Here is a 19498-nt window from a genome sequence, read left to right as displayed (position 1 = left end):
CTTCTTCACACACTTCATTTAACTCATCTGAAGGGGGAAAAAAGACTGGTTGCTTATTCTCCCCAAACATAATACCCTTTTTAGTGGTACCTGGGTTAATGTCAGAAATGTGCAACACATTTTTTCATTGCCGTAATCATGCAACGGATAGCCTTAGTGGAATGTACATTAGTCTCGTCGTCGTCGACACTGGAGTCAGACTCCGTGTCGACATCTGTGTCTGCCATCTGAGGTACCGGGCGTTTTTGAGCCCCTGATGGCCTTTGAGACGCCTGGGCAGGCACTGGCTGAGCCGGCTGTCCCACAGCTGTTGTGTCATCAAACCTTTTATGTAAGGCGTTGACACTGTCGGTTAATACCTTCCACATATCCATCCACTCTGGTGTCGACCCTGCAGGGGGTGACATCACATTTATCGGCACCTGCTCCGCCTCCACATAAGCCTCCTCATCAAACATGTCGACACAGCCGTACCGACACACCGCACACACACAGGTAATGCTCTGACTGAGGACAGGACCCCACCAAGTCCTTTGGGGAGACAGAGAGAGTATGCCAGCACACACCACAGCGCTATATAACACAGGGATTTACACTACACAAAGTGATTTTCCCTATAGCAGCTATAATACACAGTATTGCGCCTAAATTTAGTGCCCCCCCCCTCTCTTTTTTACCCTATTGAGCCTGGAAACTGCAGGGGAGAGCCTGGGGAGCTGTCTTCCAGCGGAACTGTGAAGAGAAAATGGCGCCAGTGTGCTGAGGGAGATAGCCCCGCCCCTTTCACGGCGGACTTCTCCCGCTCTTTTATTAATATTATGGCAGGGGATTCTTACACATATATAGTTTATTAGACTATATTATGTGTTTTTTTGCCATTTTTAAGGTACTCTAATTGCAGCCCAGGGCGCCCCCCCCAGCGCCCTGCACCCATCAGTGACCGGAGTATGTGGTGTGCATGGGGAGCAATGGCGCACAGCTGCAGTGCTGTGCGCTACCTTAATGAAGACCGGAGTCTTCAGCCACCGATTTTCTCCTCGGAATCTTCCGTCTTCTGGCTCTGCAAGGGGGACGGCGGCGCGGCTCCGGGACTGGACGACCGAGGCTGGGCCTGTGTTCGATCCCTCTGGAGCTAATGGTGTCCAGTAGCCTAGAAGCCCAAGCTAGCTGCAAGCAGGTAGGTTCGCTTCTCTCCCCTAAGTCCCTCGTAGCAGTGAGTCTGTTGCCAGCAGATCTCACTGAAAATAAAAAACCTAACAAATACTTTCTTTACTAAGAGCTCAGGAGAGCCCCTAGTGTGCAACCAGCTCGAGCCGGGCACAGATTCTAACTGAGGTCTGGAGGAGGGGCATAGAGGGAGGAGCCAGTGCACACCAGTAGATCTAATTCTTTCTTAGAGTGCCCAGTCTCCTGCGGAGCCCGTCTATTCCCCATGGTCCTTACGGAGTTCCCAGCATCCACTAGGACGTCAGAGAAACACATGGCGTCTCACCCCATTGTGGATCTTTCCTCATATGCCTCTTAAATCAGTGGTAGGGCGGGTGTAGGTGGTGGGGGTCCTTAGAAAATACTTTTGGGAGTCCCAATGGTTAGCTGACACTATGGTCTCGAGAAAAAAATATGGACCACAACCCATTATCACTATAGTGGTTTTGTTACCTATGAGTATTACATGTCAATAAATATGGGTGCATTTGTATGAAACACATCATTGTAGATACATAATGGGACAGCAGCAGAGATGACAGTGAAAGTCACCTCTCTATTTGGGTGTGGTATGGTATGCCAGCGGCCGGGCTCCCGGCGACCAGCATACCGGCGCCGGAAGCCCGACCGCCGGCATACCGACAAGCACAGCAAGCGCAATTGAGCCCCTTGCGGGCTCGGTGGCACGCTACGCTCGCCACACTATTTATTCTCCCTCCAGGGGGGTCGTGGACCCCCACGAGGGAGAAAAACTGTCGGTATGCCGGCTGTCGGGATTCCGGCGCCGGTATACTGTGCGCCGGGATCCCGACAGTCGGCAACCTGAAGACCACCCCTCTATTTGGTGCTTGGGTGAGTGGCATCAGGGCTGATCACACAACTGAGGCATTTGATGGGCCCTATGGTTTGCTGCTCCCACCATGACTTAAAATCCTCCAATACGAGGTGACTGAGGACACCCATGTTCCTATACTAGGCTGGTCTGCCTGTACAAAATAATCTGATCATTACATTTGGTCCAAGTGGAATGATCAGTGAGGGAGTAGACCTCTGTAGTACAAACACTGAGTAGTTACTTGCTGCAAAAACATGAAGTTCAGTTTTAGATTCTAGTGTACTGAGATCGGTACCTACCTTGTGCACTGTGGCTCCTAAACTGGCCAGTACAGACAAGACTTCGACATCCACTTTGCGACTATAGGTTTGTCCAGTCACTATGTATGCCCTAGAATAACAAACATGCCTGTGAAATGCTAGACCAAGCCTTCCTCATGGCCCCATAAGCGTATGGTCTGAGCTCTACCCTATTATATATGTTTTCACTGCAAGATAAACCTTTCATTTAACATATTGCAATAATTAATCTTGTAGAAATGATTCAGTGCAAATCATCCAGAGATTTTACTCTGTTCCCAAGAATCTGATCATGGATAGTGAGTTGGTTTAGGGAACGACTTGTACATTAGATTGTAAATGGTTTTCAAGCACTTGTTTGGTCAAATCCGGAAGATTTTCCCAGGTACAGCAAGTGTCAGCAGAAAATGATTGCATGTGTGGTCAGCAGGCCAGGTTTTGCAGATTTGCTAAAGAATTATAAACTAACACATTATTGGTTCAAAAGTTATTCATTGACCGTTCATTCACGCTGTTAAGAGGGACATGAAAGTGGCAAGGATGTCTCTTCATTTTATTTATGGTAAGGTAACATATTTCTGACTGCAACTAATTAGCATGGTGGCACAGTGGTTAGCACAGGGGTCATGGGTTTGATTCCAACCAGGGCTCTATCTGAAAACATACTGGTAGATAATTGGCCTCTGTCAAAGAATGAAACCTAGTGTTTGTGTGTTTTAGGGAATATAGATTGTAAGTTCCCCTGGCGCAAACATTGATGTTTAGGACTAATATTCTGAGCAAACTTCCCTGCATAATACAGGGAGCTCAGGAAGACCCTCTGCAGTGATGGTGCGCTTAGATAGTCTCCCGCAGAGAATGTGTGCTAAGTAATATGACAACATAATTGGTTTTAAACATTGACATTGTACCTCTCATGCTATAGGGTCTTTGGCGACAGTGTTTCCCAACTGGTTTTGTTCCTCTCTGGTCTCCCACTGCTGCAAGGAGATCTGCAGTCAGAGACAGCACTCACTGCGGATGGACTTTCTGAACTCCCTGGATGTATGCACTATGGGGGTCATTCCGAGTTGTTCGCTTGGTAAAAATCTTCGCATCGCAGCGATTTTCCGCTTAATGCGCATGCGCAATGTCCGCACTGCGACTGCGCCAAGTAAATTTGCTATGCAGTTAGGATTTTTACTCACGGCTTTTTCATCGTTCTGGCGATCGTAATGTGATTGACAGGAAATGGGTGTTACTGGGCGGAAACAGGCCGTTTTATGGGCGTGTGGGAAAAAACGCTACCGTTTCCGGAAAAAACGCATGAGTGGCCGGAGAAACGGGGGAGTGTCTGGGCGAACGCTGGGTGTGTTTGTGACGTCAAACCAGGAACGACAAGCACTGAAATGATCGCAGATGCCGAGTAAGTCTGAAGCTACTCAGAAACTGCTACGAGGTGTGTAATCGCAATATTGCGAATACATCGTTCGCAATTTTAAGATGCTAAGATTCACTCCCAGTAGGCGGCGGCTTAGCATGAGCAAATCTGCTAAAATCCGCTTGCGAGCGAACAACTCGGAATGACCCCCTATGTAAATAACTTAATCAATCACAATAAGTTTATCATTTACCTTTTAAATCCTGCCATACTGGTCACCAGTCTGTCTAATTCTTCCACCTGAAAAATGAAACACAAATATTGAATTCCTGAGCCAACAAAACAGAAGGAGATTTATGGTAGACTTACCATAGGTTAAATCTCTTTCTACACTGGATTCCACAGGGAATAACATCAGGGTGTAGAGTTGGATCTTGATCCGAGGCACCAACAGGCTAAAGCTTTGACTGTTCCCAGGATGCACTGCACCGCCTCCTCCATAGCCCCGCCTCCAGGCACTGGAGCTCAGTTTTGTTTACCAGTCCAATTCAGAAGCAGGTAAGAGAGACGGTAGATGTTAGTCACATAGAACCACGTTCGCACAACAGGAGAAGAGACTAGTGGCTAATGCCATACAAACCCAAAGAAGCTAAGTGCGTCAGTGTGGGTGCCCTGTGGAATCCAGTGTACCTCGTAGAAAGAGATTTAACTATGGTAAGTGTTCCATAAATCTTCTTTTCTGCAGCGGGGTACACTGGTATTCCACAGGGAATAACATCGGGGATGTCCTAAAGCAGTTCCTCAAGGGAGGGGACGCACTGTAGTGGGCAGCAGAACCCGGCGTCCAAAGGAAGCATCCTGGGAGGCGGAAGTATCAAAGGCATAGAACCTTATGAACGTGTTCACTGAGGACCACGTAGCCGCCTTGCACAATTGTTCAGCGGACGCGCCACGGCGGGCAGCCCAAGAAGGGCCAACAGACCGAGTAGAATGGGCCTTGATAGCAGCAGGAGCTGGGAGTCCAGCCTGTGCATAAGCTTGTTCAATCACCATTCTAATCCATCTGGCCAAGGTGAGCTTACTCGCAGACCAGCCATGTTTGTGAAAACCAAAAAGTACAAAAAGAGAATCTGACATCCTGATAGAGGCAGTCCTTTCTACATATATATATACGGAGAGCCCGTACCACATCCAAAGACCACTGTTTGGAGGACAAACCAGGAGAGAAAAGGCCGGAACCACAATCTCTTGGTTAAGGTGGAAAGAAGACACCACCTTAGGTAGATAACCAGGGCGAGTTCTAAGAACTGCCCGTCACGGTGAAAAATGAGAAAGGGTGGACGTCAGGACAAGGCGCCTAAGTCCGACATCCTCCAAGCAGAGGCAATAGCCAACAGAAAAATTACCTTAAGCGTAAGGCATTTAAGGTCCACAGACTCAAGAGGTTCAAACGGAGACTCTTGAGGGGCATTAAGAACAACAGACAGATCCCATGGAGCCACAGGAGGGACACAGGGAGGCTGAATCCGTAGTACGCCCTGAGTGAATGTATGAACGTCAGGAATAGATACAATTTTTCGCTGAAACCACACCGACAATGCAGAAATGTGAACCTCGAGGGAGGCCAGGCGAAGTCCTAAATCCATGCCTTGTGGCAAAAAAGCCAGAAGTCTGGAAGAAATAAACTTGTATACATCGTAATTCTTAGCAGCACACCAGGTGAAGTAAGAATTTCAGACCCTATAATAAATCCGTGCCGAATCCGGTTTGCGGGCCTTCAACATATTTTGAATAACCGCCTCAGAAAATCCTTTGGCCCTCAGGAGTGAAGCATCAAGAGCCACACCGTCAAAGCCAGTCTTGCCAGGTCCTGGTAAACACAAGGGCCCTGAACGAGGAGGTCTGGGCATTGAGGAAGTAGAGGAGGACTCTCGATCGAGAGACCCTGCAGGTTTGAAAACCAATGCCGTCTGGGCCACACTGGAGTGACTAGAAGCATTATTCCTCCTTCTTGCTTGAACTTCCGTATTACCCTGGGCAGGAGTGACACTGAAGAGAACACGTATGTCAGCCGAAAGTTCCATGGAATTGCCAGTGCGTCCACGAACGCTTCTTGGGGATCCCTTGTCCTTGCTCCGAGGACCGTAACCTTGTGATTATGTCGAGACGCCATCAGGTCTACATCTGGTAGACCCCACCTGCCCACAAGGAGTTGGAAGACCTCTTGATGAAGACTCCACTCCTGGGCGTGTACGTCCTGACGACTGAGGAAGTCCACTTCCCAGTTGAGGACCCCCGTAATGAACACTGCCGATTTTGCTGGCAGATGGCGTCCGCTCAAAGAATTTTTGACACTTCCATCATTGCCATGCGGCTTCGAGTGCCGCCTTGATGATTTATGTACGCCACCATGGTGGCGTTGTCCGACTGTAATTGAACAGACCTGTTCTGTACGAAAGGTAGAGCCAGTGTCAACGCATTGAACACTGCCTGCAATTCCAGAATGTTTATCGGGAGGAGAGATCCCTCCCTGGTCCACCGACCTTGGAGAGAGTGTTGCACCAACACCGCGCCCCAACCCCGCAGACTGGCATCCGTCGTTAGGAGGACCCAGTTGGGAGATCCAGAAGGGACAACCCCTGCTCAATTGTTGGTCCTGAAGCCACCAACTCAGTGACAGACGAACCTCCGGAGTCAAGGAGATCATTTGGAACCTGATCCGTTGAGGCAGGCCGTCCCACTTGGAAAGGATTAACCTCTGCAGAGGGCGGCCGACCGCCGGCATACCGACAGTGTGGTGAGCGCAAATGAGCCCCTTGCGGGCTCGCTGCGGGCACGGTGGGGCGCTACGCGCACCACGCTATTTTATTCTCCCTCCAGGGGGGTCGTGGACCCCCACGAGGGAGAATAAGTGTCGGTATGCCGGCTGTCGGGATCCCGGCACCGGTATACTGTGCGCCGGGATCCCGAGAGCAGGCATACTGAAGACCCCCCCCCCCCCCAGGTGCACCATGCTCTGAGCAGGGACCAGTGAGGATTTCTTCCAGTTGCTGAGCCACCCGTGGGCTTGTAGGAATTGGACCGTCCGTACCAGATAACGGAGGAGAACCCCTGGGAAGTTCGCCAGGATCAACAAGTTGTCCAGATACGGCAGGATCCAGATACCCTGATGGTGGAGAAGGGCCGTCATGACCTTGGTAAAGATCCGAGGAGCCGTGGTCAGACCGAAAGGCAAGGCTTGGAACTGGTAATTAAAGTTGCCAATAGCAAACCATAGATATTGCTGATGCGACATGGCAATAGGTATGTGTAGGTAAGCATCCTGTATGTCCAGGGATATCATATAGTCCTTGGGTTCCAAAGCTAGTACAATAGAGCACAGAGTTTCCATACGGAATTTGGACACCCTCACAAATTTGTTCAAAGAGGTTGAGTATAGGACGGGTGGATCCATTCGGCTTTGGAACTAGAAACAGCGTCGAATAGTATCCCCTGCCTCTCTGAGACAGAGGCACCGGCACTATCACTCCTGTATCCAGGAGAGATTGGACAACCAAATGTAGAATTTGTGCTTTTAACGGATCCAAAGGGATAACCGTTGAGCAAAATTGGCGAGGGGGACGTCTCTTGAAAGATTGTGTACCCGTGAGAGACCACTTTCTGCACCCAGGCGTCCGAAGTGGTCTTTAACCATACCTGGGCTAACTGCAGAAGTCGGCCTCCCACCCTGGGGTCCCCCCCAAGGGGGGAGGCCCGCCCAGTCATGCAGCAGGCTTGTCCAATTTGGAAGCAGGCTGCCGGCCGTCCCAAGAACATTTAGGTTTGGGCTTAAGAGGATTTGGAAGTGCGAGCCTATCTCAGGTACGCCTGACCCTTTGCTTTACCTGAAGGTCGAAAGGAATGAAAATTAGTACTCTTAGCCTTCGGAGCCGAAAAATGAGTACTTGGGAGAAAACGCAGTCTTGGCCGACGCCAAGTCAGTCACAATCTTGTTCAGATCATCTCCAAATAGTATATCTCCCTTAAAAGGGAGCACCTCAAAGGTCTTCTTAGAGTCCAAGTCCACCGAACAGGACTGTAACCACAGAAACCGGCGAGCCAGGATAGACGTAGTAGATGCATTGGCCGTCATAACGCCTGCATCAGAGGCCGCCTCCTGAGTATAGTGGGAGGCTGTGGTAATACATGACATATATTGTCTGGCAGTGTCAGAAAAATTCAGAGGTAGCTCTTCCTCAATTGCTTGAACCCATTGTCACAACTGAGGGCCTGAGCTGACGGGAGGCAGCCTCAGTTGTAGGGGCTGAGATGTACCGGAACCTGGGAGGTTGTATCAGACCCCTGGACATGTAAGTAACATGAATAATAACTGCCCGAAGGCGTGACCACAACAACTTGGATAAAAGTCAATGATGTTTATTATGACAACTCCGCAACACAGCAGCAGTAAAAGAAAACATAAAAGTCAGCAAAGAATAAATACAGTTCCTGGGTACTACAGGGTGGCAGGAGCCACAGGGCACTGGTAGTGTGAGATAGTTCTTATAATCTTCTAGATGGAAAGTCCTTACCAGGCCCGACTGTAGCAATGGAGATAACCCAGGATTGTACCAGCTGGTGTTCCAGGAAAAGCTGGGTTGCTGAAGATAAAACGGCTGCTGTGGATACTGGCTGGAACCAGACTGTTGTTAGCACGGAGTGGATACTGGCTGGAACCAGTTAAATAATAAATGAACTTGGGAGCGATGAAATATGAGCTGAAATGTAGAACTTGAGAGCGGAGAAATAATAATACCGGTGGAGAGTGGTAAAGTGTAGAAAGGACACCGGCCCTTTAAGAGAAGCTGTACTCTGCTGGAAGCTGGGCTGGAAGCAGGTAATGTTGTAGCTGGAAACAGATGAATCTACAATGGATTGGAGAGTCAGGCTACACCGCAGGTGGAATGCTGGTGCGGGTCTGTATATTGGAAGTCTTGAGACAGGAGCTGGAACCTGGAAGACAATCACAGGAGAGAGACAAACAGGAACTAGGTTTGACAACCAAAGCACTGACGCCTTCCTTGCTCAGGCACAGTGTATGTATACCTGCAGCAAGGAAGGGATTGGCTAGGCAATTATGCAGATTAACAATACTGACAACAGATTGGAGGAAATGATCAGCTGACAGAATCCAAGATGGCTGCGCCCATGCAGACACTTGGAGGGAAGTTTGGTTTGTAATCCATGTGGTAATGAAAACAGTAATGGCGGCGCCGGCCACTGGAGACAGGAGACGCCAGGCTGACAAGTGCACATCCAACCACGCGGACACAGCGGAGGCCGCGGCTGACGTAATCGCCACTCTGACACTCTGCATGCAGAAGCTCAGGGACGGCGGCGGAGGCCGCGGGAGACGCCATGCCAGATGTAATATGGCGTTACTGTGACAGCGTCTCAGAGAGACAGGAGAGGATGCAGGAATGTGAACATTAGGATAACAGATGGGATCCGGTCCTGGAGCGCTGAGCCAGCCTTAGGAGGCATCTGATGGGTAAGAAATGGCGTCCAGATACCCGGATCGTGACAGCACCCCCCCCCTTTAGGAGTGGCCCCAGGACACTTCTTTGGCTTTTGAGGAAACTTGGAATGGAATCTCCGGACCAAGGCAGGAGCATGGACATCAGAAGCATTGGTCCATGAACGTTCCTCAGGGCCATAACCCTTCCAGTCAATAAGATATTGTAGTTGACCGTAACGGTGACGTGAGTCCAGGATCTTGGCTACTTCATACTCAACGCCTCGTTGAGTTTGGACTTTCGGAGTTGGAGGAAGTGAGGAATGAAACCGATTCAAGATCAGCGGTTTCAACAGGGAAACATGGAATGTCCTGGGTATTTTTAAGAAGGGAGGCAACTGGAGTCTGTAAGCAACAGGATTGATGACTTGTTCAATCTTGAAAGGACCGATATAGCGAGGTGCAAACTTCATACTGGGAACTCTTAACCTCAAATTCTTCGTGGATAACCATACCCGATCACCCACCTTGAGAGCAGGAACTGCTCGACGCTTCTTATCCGCAAACTTCTTGTACCTGAACGATGCCTTGAGCAGAGCTGATCGTACGCTCTTCCAGATATTGGCAAACTGATGCAAGGTGATATCCACTGCGGGAACAGAAGTTGCTGGAAGCGGTTGGAACTCAGGGACTTTAGGGTGGAATCCAAAGTTAGTGAAGAATGGTGTTGAAGCAGATGAAGAATGATACTGGTTGTTATGACAGAACTCGGCCCAGGGAAGTAATTGAACCCAGTCATCTTGAGAGGAGGACACATAGATGCGGAGGAAGGCCTCCAAGTCCTGATTTACCCTCTCGGTTTGACCATTGGTCTGAGGATGGTAAGCCGTGGAAAACTTTAGCTTGACTTGAAGGACTTGACATAACTTCGCCAGAATTTGGCTGTGAATTGAACTCCTCGATCTGAGATAATTTCTTCAGGAAGACCGTGGAGTCGGAAGATCTCTTGTATGAATACTTGAGCCAACTTGGAAGCTGACGGAAGACCGGTGAGAGGAATGAAGTGTGCCATCTTGGTGAACCGGTCAACTACCACCCAGATGGTATTGAACTTGTTGCACATGGGTAAATCTGTAATAAAATCCATCGACAAATGGGTCCAAGGTCGACGGGGAACAGATAGTGGAACCAGTTGCCCCGCAGACGACTGGCGGGATACCTTATGTTGAGCACACTTTGGGCAAGATGCAATAAACTCCAAGATGTCCTTTTTCAGAGTTGGCCACCAATAGGACCTAGAGATAAACTCCAGGGTTTTTTGGATACCTGTATGTCCGGCAAAACGGGAAGCATGGGCCCAATGCATGAGCTTCTTCCTTAGCATCGGTTTCACAAAACTTTTCCCTGATGGGGGCGTAAAGTCCATCCCTACCGTGGAGAATGCCAACGGATTTATAATAGGATGCTTGTCTGAAGACTCTGACTCATTTTCTTGCTCCCATGAGCGGGAAAGGGCATCGGCCTTGCGATTCTGAGAGCTCGGACAGAACTGGAGTTTAAAATCGAACCTGGAAAAGAAAAGTGCCCATCTGGCCTGACGAGGGTTGAGACATTGTGCGCCTTTCAGATATAAAAGGTTCTTGTGGTCTGTAAGTATGGTGATTGAATGAGAAGCTCCCTCCAACAGATACCTCCACTCTTCTAGAGCGAGCTTGATGGCTAGCAACTCCTGGTCGCCAATGGCATAGTTGCGCTCAGCTGGAGAGAACTTCCGGGAGAAGAAACTGCAAGGGTGTAAATGGCCATCTTTAGCCCTCTGAGATAACACCGCTCCTACTCCAACGGAGGAGGCATCCACCTCTAAGATGAAAGGAGAGTCGATGTCAGGCTGTTTCAGAACAGGCGCAGAGATGAACCTTTGTTTTAAAAAATGGAAAGGCTTGCATAGCTTCTTCAGACCACTTGGACGGGTTAGCACCCTTCTTAGTGAAAGCAGTAATAGGCGCCACAATGGTGGAAAAGTCTCGTATAAACTTTCGGTAATAGTTGGCGAACCCTAAGAACCTCTGGACCCCTTTGAGGGTTAAGGGTACCGGCCAATTTTGGATTGCTTGTAGTTTCTCAGGATCCATCTCTAGTCCGGAACCGGACACAATGTACCCTAGAAACGGAATGGACTTGACTTCAAAGACGCATTTCTCTAATTTGCAATAGAGATGATTGACACGGAGACGGGACAGAACCTCTTTAACCCAAAAACGATGTTCCTCTAAATCGTTGGCAAAAATGAGGATATCGTCTAGATAGACCACGACATGACGGTATAGAATGTCTCTGAAGATCTCATTGACAAAATGCTGGAAGACAGCTGGAGCATTGCTCAATCCGAAGGGCATGACGAGGTACTCATAATGTCCGTCACGGGTGTTAAAGGCGGTCTTCCACTCGTCACCCTCACGGATCCGGATGAGATTGTACGCACCTCTCAAGTCCAGCTTTGTAAAGATGGTAGCTCCGCTAACTCTGTCAAAGAGCTCAGTAATCAGGGGTAAAGGATAACGGTTCTTGATGGTAATGTCGTTCAAACCTCTGTAGTCGATGCACGGCCGCAGACCACCATCTTTCTTTTTTACAAAAAAGAAGCCTGCGCCGGCTGGGGAAGAAGAAGGTCGAATGAACCCCTTTGCTAGGTTCTCTTTAATGTATTCCTCCATAGAATGCGTCTCAGGCAGAGACAACGGATAAGTTCGGCCTCGAGGTGGAACCTTCCCTGGAACGAGATCAATCGGGCAGTCCCATTCTCTATGAGGAGGAAGGATATCAGCAGAAGCTTTACTGAACACATCCGTGAAATCTTGATATGGAGGAGGTGGAACATCAGACGACCTGGGGGAGGAAGAACAGACAGGCAATACTTTAAACAAACATGTCTCAGCACAGGAGGAACCCCATGCCAGGATTTGCAATCAATTGTAGGATTGTGAAGACGGAGCCATGGAAGGCCCAGGACCACAGGATGTGTGGCTCTTGGAATCACTAAAAAAGAAATAAGTTCGGAATGAAGAACTCCCACTCTCAGACGAACTGGTAGAGTCCTTAAAGAAATAACTGCATCAAAAATTTTGCTGCCATCCACGGCAGTTAAAGAAATGGACGAAGGAAGTCTCTCGTGGGTAGGGACCACCGTTTAACATAGGCTTCGGTAATAAAGTTCCCAGCTGCTCCGGAATCAAGGAGGGCAATGACGTTCCGATAACGTTGAGCAACTTGAAGCGAGACTGGGAGATTACAATCTTGAGGAGATGGAGAGGAGATCATTACTCCTAGCCGGCCCTCTCCTTGGCGAGCTAGGATTTGGAGTTTCCCGGACGTTTGGGACAGGCATTAATGGTGTGAGACGGAGCTGCACAATAAAGACAGAGAGACTCGGAGAGACGTCTTCGGCGCTCAGCAGGAGTTAAACGGGAACGGCCAAGTTGCATGGGCTCATCTTTAGATGGTGACAGTTGACGAGGAGGAGGAGCAGAAGATTTTGGAGCAGATGATCTTCCACGCTCAGTTGCTCTCTCTCTGAAACGTAAATAAACTTTCGTGCAGAGTGAGATTAGCTCATCTAACTTAGAAGGTAAGTCTCTGGTAGCTAACTCATCTTTAATACGCTCAGATAAGCCATGCCAGAATGCAGCATACAGGGCCTAGTCGTTCCATGCCAGTTCGGATGCCAGGATCTGGAACTGTATCAGATATTGTCCTACAGTACGTGACCCCTGGCGCAAACGGAGAATCTCGGATGAAGCTGAGGTTACCCGGCCTGGCTCGTCGAAGATGCGCCTGAATGTTGACACGAAGGCAGTGTAGGAAGATAGCAGGGTGTCGGACCTCTCCCATAACGGTGATGCCCAATCAAGGGCTGAGCCACTGAGAAGAGAAATAATGTAGGCAATTTTTGTACGGTCACTGGGAAAATTGCCAGGTTGTAGCTCAAACTGAATCTCACACTGGTTGAGAAATCCCCTGCAGAATCTTGGAGATCCGTCAAATTTTGCTGGCGTTGGAAGATGAAGACGTGGAGCAGAAATGGGTAAGGTGGGTGGGGTTATAGCTGGAGTCACTGTGGTTGACGCACCAGACGCGCCTGATCCACGGAGAGTTGTCTGAATCCCATCCAGCCGAGTAGAGAAATCCTGGAGACAGCGGATGATGTGGCCCTGTGCAGCCTCCTGATGTTCTAGTCGGGCTGCCAGTTCTTGCATCGGCCTGGCCGCTTGATCCTGGTCTCCGGCTGGATTCATTAGGTCAGTGCTTACTGTCACAACTGAGGGCCTGAGCTGACGGGAGGCAGCCTCAGTTGTAGGGGCTGAGATGTACCGGAACCTGGGAGGTTGTATCAGACCCCTGGACATGTAAGTAACATGAATAATAACTGCCCGAAGGCGTGACCACGACAACTTGGATAAAAGTCAATGATGTTTATTATGACAACTCCGCAACACAGCAGCAGTAAAAGAAAATAAGATTTTACTTACCGATAAATCTATTTCTCGTAGTCCGTAGTGGATGCTGGGACTCCGTAAGGACCATGGGGAATAGCGGCTCCGCAGGAGACAGGGCACAAAATAAAAGCTTAAGGATCAGGTGGTGTGCACTGGCTCCTCCCCCTATGACCCTCCTCCAAGCCTCAGTTAGGATACTGTGCCCGGACGAGCGTACATAATAAGGAAGGATATTGAATCCCGGGTAAGACTCATACCAGCCACACCAATCACACCGTACAACTTGTGATCTGAACCCAGTTAACAGTATGATAAACGTAAGGGAGCCTCTGAAAGGATGGCTCACAACAATAATAACCCGAATTTTTGTAACAATAACTATATACAAGTATTGCAGACAATCCGCACTAGGGATGGGCGCCCAGCATCCACTACGGACTACGAGAAATAGATTTATCGGTAAGTAAAATCTTATTTTCTCTGACGTCCTAGTGGATGCTGGGACTCCGTAAGGACCATGGGGATTATACCAAAGCTCCCAAACGGGCGGGAGAGTGCGGATGACTCTGCAGCACCGAATGAGAGAACTCCAGGTCCTCCTCAGCCAGGGTATCAAATTTGTAGAATTTAGCAAACGTGTTTGCCCCTGACCAAGTAGCTGCTCGCCAAACTTGTAAAGCCGAGACCCCTCGGGCAGCCGCCCAAGATGAGCCCACTTTCCTTGTGGAATGGGCTTTTACTGATTTTGGCTGTGGCAATCCTGCCACAGAATGTGCAAGCTGAATTGTACTACAAATCCAACGAGCAATCGTCTGCTTAGAAGCAGGAGCACCCAGCTTGTTGGGTGCATACAGGATAAACAGCGAGTCAGATTTTCTGACTCCAGCCGTCCTGGAAACATATATTTTCAAGGCCCTGACAACGTCAAGCAACTTAGAGTCCTCTAAGTCCCTGGTAGCCGCAGGTACCACAATAGGTTGGTTCATGTGAAATGCAGAAACCACCTTAGGTAGAAATTGAGGACGAGTCCTCAATTCCGCCCTGTCAGAATGAAAAATTAAGTAAGGGCTTTTATATGATAAAGCCGCCAATTCTGACACACGCCTGGCTGAAGCCAAGGCTAACAGCATCGACACCTTCCATGTGAGATATTTTAAGTCCACAGTGGTAAGTGGTTCAAACCAATGTGACTTTAGAAAACTCAACACCACATTGAGATCCCAAGGTGCCACTGGAGGCACAAAAGGAGGCTGTATGTGCAGCACCCCTTTTACAAATGTCTGAACTTCAGGTACTGAAGCCAGTTCTTTCTGGAAGAAAATCGACAGGGCCGAAATTTGAACCTTAATGGACACTAATTTTAGGCCCATAGACAGTCCTGTTTGCAGGAAATGAAGGAAACGACCCAGTTGAAATTCCTCTGTAGGGGCCTTCTTGGCCTCACACCACGCAACATATTTACGTCAAATGCGGTGATAATGTTTTGCGGTTACGTCCTTCCTGGCTTTGACCAGAGTAGGGATGACTTCTTCTGGAATGCCTTTTTCCCTCAGGATCCGGCGTTCAACCGCCATGCCGTCAAACGCAGCCGCGGTAAGTCCTGGAACAGACAAGGCCCCTGCAGTAGCAGGTCCTTTCTTAGAGGTAGAGGCCACGGTTCGTCCGTGAGCATCTCTTGAAGTTCCGGGTACCAAGTCCGTCTTGGCCAATCCGGAACCACGAGTATAGTTCTTACTCCTCTCCTTCTTATGATTCTCAGTACTTTTGGTATGAGAGGCAGAGGAGGGAACACATACACTGACTGGTACACCCACGGCGTTACCAGAGCGTCCACTGCTATTGCCTGAGGGTCCCTTGACCTGGCGCAATATCTGTCCAGTTTTTTGTTTAGACGTGACGCCATCATGTCCACCTTTGGTTTTTCCCAACGGTTTACAATCAGGTGGAAGACTTCTGGGTGAAGTCCCCACTCTCCCGGGTGAAGGTCGTGTCTGCTGAGGAAGTCTGCTTCCCAGTTGTCCACTCCCGGAATGAATACTGCTGACAGTGCTATCACATGATTTTCCGCCCAGCGAAGAATCCTTGCAGCTTCTGCCATTGCCCTCCTGCTTCTCGTGCCGCCCTGTCTGTTTACGTGGGCGACTGACGTGATGTTGTCCGATTGGATCAACACCGCCTGACCCTGAAGCAGAGGTTTTGCTTGACTTAGGGCATTGTAAATGGCCCTTAGTTCCAGAATGTTTATATGAAGAGACGTTTCCAAGCTTGACCACAGGCCCTGGAAATTCCTTCCCTGTGTGACTGCTCCCCAGCCTCTCAGGCTGGCATCCGTGGTTACCAGGATCCAATCCTGAATGCCAAATCTGCGGCCCTCTAGTAGATGAGCACTCTGCAGCCACCACAGGAGAGACACCCTTGTCCTTGGCGACAGGGTTATCCGCTGATGCATCTGCAGATGCGATCCGGACCATTTGTCCAGTAGATCCCACTGAAATGTTCTTGCATGGAATCTTCCGAATGGAATCGCTTCGTAAGAAGCCACCATTTTCCCCAGGACCCTCGTGCACTGATGCACTGAGACCTGTCCTGGTTTTAGGAGGTTCCTGACTAGCTCGGATAACTCCCTGGCCTTCTCCTCCGGGAGAAACACCTTCTTCTGGACTGTGTCCAGAATCATTCCTAGGAACAGTAGACGTGTCGTTGGAATCAGCTGCGATTTTGGAATATTTAGAATCCACCCGTGCTGACGTAACACTACCTGAGATAGTGCTACTCCGACTTCTAACTGTTCCCTGGATCTTGCCCTTATCAGGAGATCGTCCAAGTAAGGGATAATTAAAATGCCTTTTCTTCGTAGAAGAATCATCATTTCGGCCATTACCTTGGTAAAGACCCGAGGTGCCGTGGACAATCCAAACGGCAGCGTCTGAAACTGATAATGACAGTTTTGTACTACAAACCTGAGGTACCCTTGGTGAGAAGGGTATATCGGGACGTGGAGATAAGCATCTTTGATGTCCAGAGACACCATATAGTCCCCTTCTTCCAGGTTTGCTATCACTGCTCTGAGTGACTCCATCTTGAATTTGAACCTTTTTATGTAAGTGTTCAAGGATTTCAGATTTAAAATTGGTCTCACCGAGCCGTCCGGCTTCGGTACCACAAACAGCGTGGAATAATACCCCTTTCCTTGTTGCCGGAGGGGTACCTTGATTATCACCTGCTGGGAATACAGCTTGTGAATGGCTTCCAAAACTGCCTCCCTGTCGGAGGGAGACTTTGGTAAAGCAGACTTCAGGAAACGACGAGGGGGAAACGCCTCGAATTCCAGTTTGTACCCCTGCGATACTACCTGTAGAATCCAGGGATCCACTTGCGAGTGAGCCCACTGCGCGTTGAAATTCTTGAGACGGGCCCCCACCATATCTGAGTCTGCTTGTAAAGCCCCAGCGTCATGCTGAAGACTTGGCAGAAGCAGGGGAGGGCTTCTGCTCCTGTGAAGCGGCTGCATGGTGCAGTCTTTTTCCTCTTCCTCTGCCCCGGGGCAGAAAAGAATGGCCTTTTGCTCGCTTGTACTTATGGGAACGAAAGGACTGAGTTTGAAAAGACGGTGTCTTTTTCTGCTGATGTGGAGTGACCTGGGGTAAAAAGGTGTATTTTCCAGCCGTTGCCGTGGCCACCAGGTCCGATAGACCAGCCCCAAATAACTCCTCCCCTTTATACGGCAATACTTCCATGTGCCGTTTGGAATCCGCATCCCCTGACCACTGTCGCGTCCATAACGCTCTTCTGGCAGAGATGGACATAGCACTTACTCTTGATGCCAGGGTGCAAATATCCCTCTGTGCATCACGCATATATAGTAATGCATCCTTTAAATGTTCTATAGTTAACAAAATATTGTCCCTATCCAGGGTATCAATATTCTCGGTCAGGGAATCCGACCATGCGACTCCAGCACTGCACATCCAGGCTGAGGCGATTGCTGGTCGCAGTATAAACACCAGTATGTGTGTATATACTTTTTAGGATATTTTCCAGCCTTCTATCAGCTGGTTCTTTGAGGGTAGCCGTATCAGGAGACGGTAACGCTACTTGTTTTGATAAACGTGTGAGCGCCTTATCTACCCTAGGGGGTGTTTCCCAACGCGCCCTAACCTCTGGCGGGAAAGGATATAATGCTAATAATTTTTTAGAAATTAGCTGTTTTTTATCGGGGGAAACCCACGCTTTTTCACACACCTCATTTATTTCCTCTGACTCAGGAAAAAATATTGGTAGTTTTTTCTCACCCCACATAATACCCTTCTTTGTGGTACTTGTAGTGTCAGAAAGGTTCAATGCCTCTTTCATTGCCGTGATCATGTAACGTGTGGCCCTACTGGACATTACGTTTGTCTCGTCACCGTCGACACTAGACTCAGTATCTGTGTCAGGGTCTGTGTCGACCCACTGAGGTAACGGGCGTTTTAGCGCCCCTGACGGTGTCCGAGACGCCTGGACAGGCACTAATTGATTTGCCGGCTGTCTCATGTCGTCAACAGTTTTTTGCAAATTGCTGACATTATCACTTAATTGTTTAAATACAATCATCCAGTCAGGTGTCGACTCCCTAGGGGGTGACATCACCAACACAGGCAACTGCTCCGCCTCCACATAATTTTCCTCCTCATACATGTCGACACACGCGTACCGACACACAGCACACACACCGGGAATGCTCTGATAGAGGACAGGACCCCACTTAGCCCTTTGGAGAGACAGAGGGAGAGTCTGCCAGCACACACCCAGCGCTATATATATATATACAGGGATAACCTTATATAAGTGTTACTCCCTTATAGCTGCTGTTAATATATTTATTTGCTGCCAAACGTGCCCCCCCTTCTCTTTTTTACCCTGATTCTGAAGCAGGACTGCAGGGGAGAGTCAGGGAGCCGTCCTTCCAGCGGAGCTGTGAGGGAAAATGGCGCTTGTGTGCTGAGGAGATAGGCTCCGCCCCTTCACGACGTCCTTATCTCCCGCTTTTTTGTGTAAAATGGCAGGGGATTAAAATACATCCATATAGCCCAGGAGCTATATGTGATGTATTCTGTTTTGCCACCTAAGGTATTCTGTTATATTGCGTCTCAGGGCGCTCCCCCCCCAGCGCCCTGCACCCTCAGTGACCGGAGTGTGAAGTGTGCTGAGAGCAATGGCGCACAGCTGCGGTGCTGTGCGCTACCTTAGTCTGAAGACAGGATGTCTTCTGCCGCCGATTTCACCGGACCTCTTCGTCTCTTCTGGCTCTGTAAGGGGGACGGCGGCGCGGCTCCGGTGACCCATCCAGGCTGAACCTGTGATCGTCCCTCTGGAGCTAGTGTCCAGTAGCCTAAGAAACCCGATCCACTCTGCACTCAGGTGAGTCCGTTTCTTCTCCCCTTAGTCCCACGATGCAGTGAGCCTGTTGCCAGCAGGACTCACTGAAAATAAAAAACCTAACTAAACTTTTATTCTAAGCAGCTCAGGAGAGCCACCTAGATTGCACCCTTCTCGGCCGGGCACAAAAATCTAACTGAGGCTTGGAGGAGGGTCATAGGGGGAGGAGCCAGTGCACACCACCTGATCCTTAAGCTTTTATTTTGTGCCCTGTCTCCTGCGGAGCCGCTATTCCCCATGGTCCTTACGGAGTCCCAGCATCCACTAGGACGTCAGAGAAAACATAAAAGTCAGCAAAGAATAAATACAGTTCCTGGGTACTACAGGGTGGCAGGAGCCACAGGGCACTGGTAGTGTGAGATAGTTCTTATAATCTTCTAAATGGAAAGTCCT

At 49.3% G+C, this 19498-nt stretch overlaps 1 protein-coding gene across 1 annotated transcript in view; it reads right to left on the bottom strand.

Moving 5' to 3' along the window:
• The window catches only part of ADSL (adenylosuccinate lyase), a 124168-nt gene that overhangs the window by 49210 nt on the left and 55460 nt on the right, over positions 1–19498 (bottom strand). The window contains exons 6-7 of the mRNA XM_063940729.1: positions 3954–4000; positions 2341–2431 (exon numbers count right to left, since the gene is read on the bottom strand). Of these exons, the coding sequence (XP_063796799.1) occupies positions 2341–2431; positions 3954–4000 (138 nt within the window). The remainder of the gene's footprint in view (positions 1–2340; positions 2432–3953; positions 4001–19498) is intronic.

The sequence above is a fragment of the Pseudophryne corroboree genome, chromosome 9 (assembly GCF_028390025.1).
Source record: "Pseudophryne corroboree isolate aPseCor3 chromosome 9, aPseCor3.hap2, whole genome shotgun sequence".
In the NCBI taxonomy this organism is placed as follows: domain Eukaryota; kingdom Metazoa; phylum Chordata; class Amphibia; order Anura; family Myobatrachidae; genus Pseudophryne; species Pseudophryne corroboree.
The sequence above is the reverse complement of the archived record's forward strand: the minus strand, read 5'-3'. Positions and strand labels throughout refer to the sequence as shown.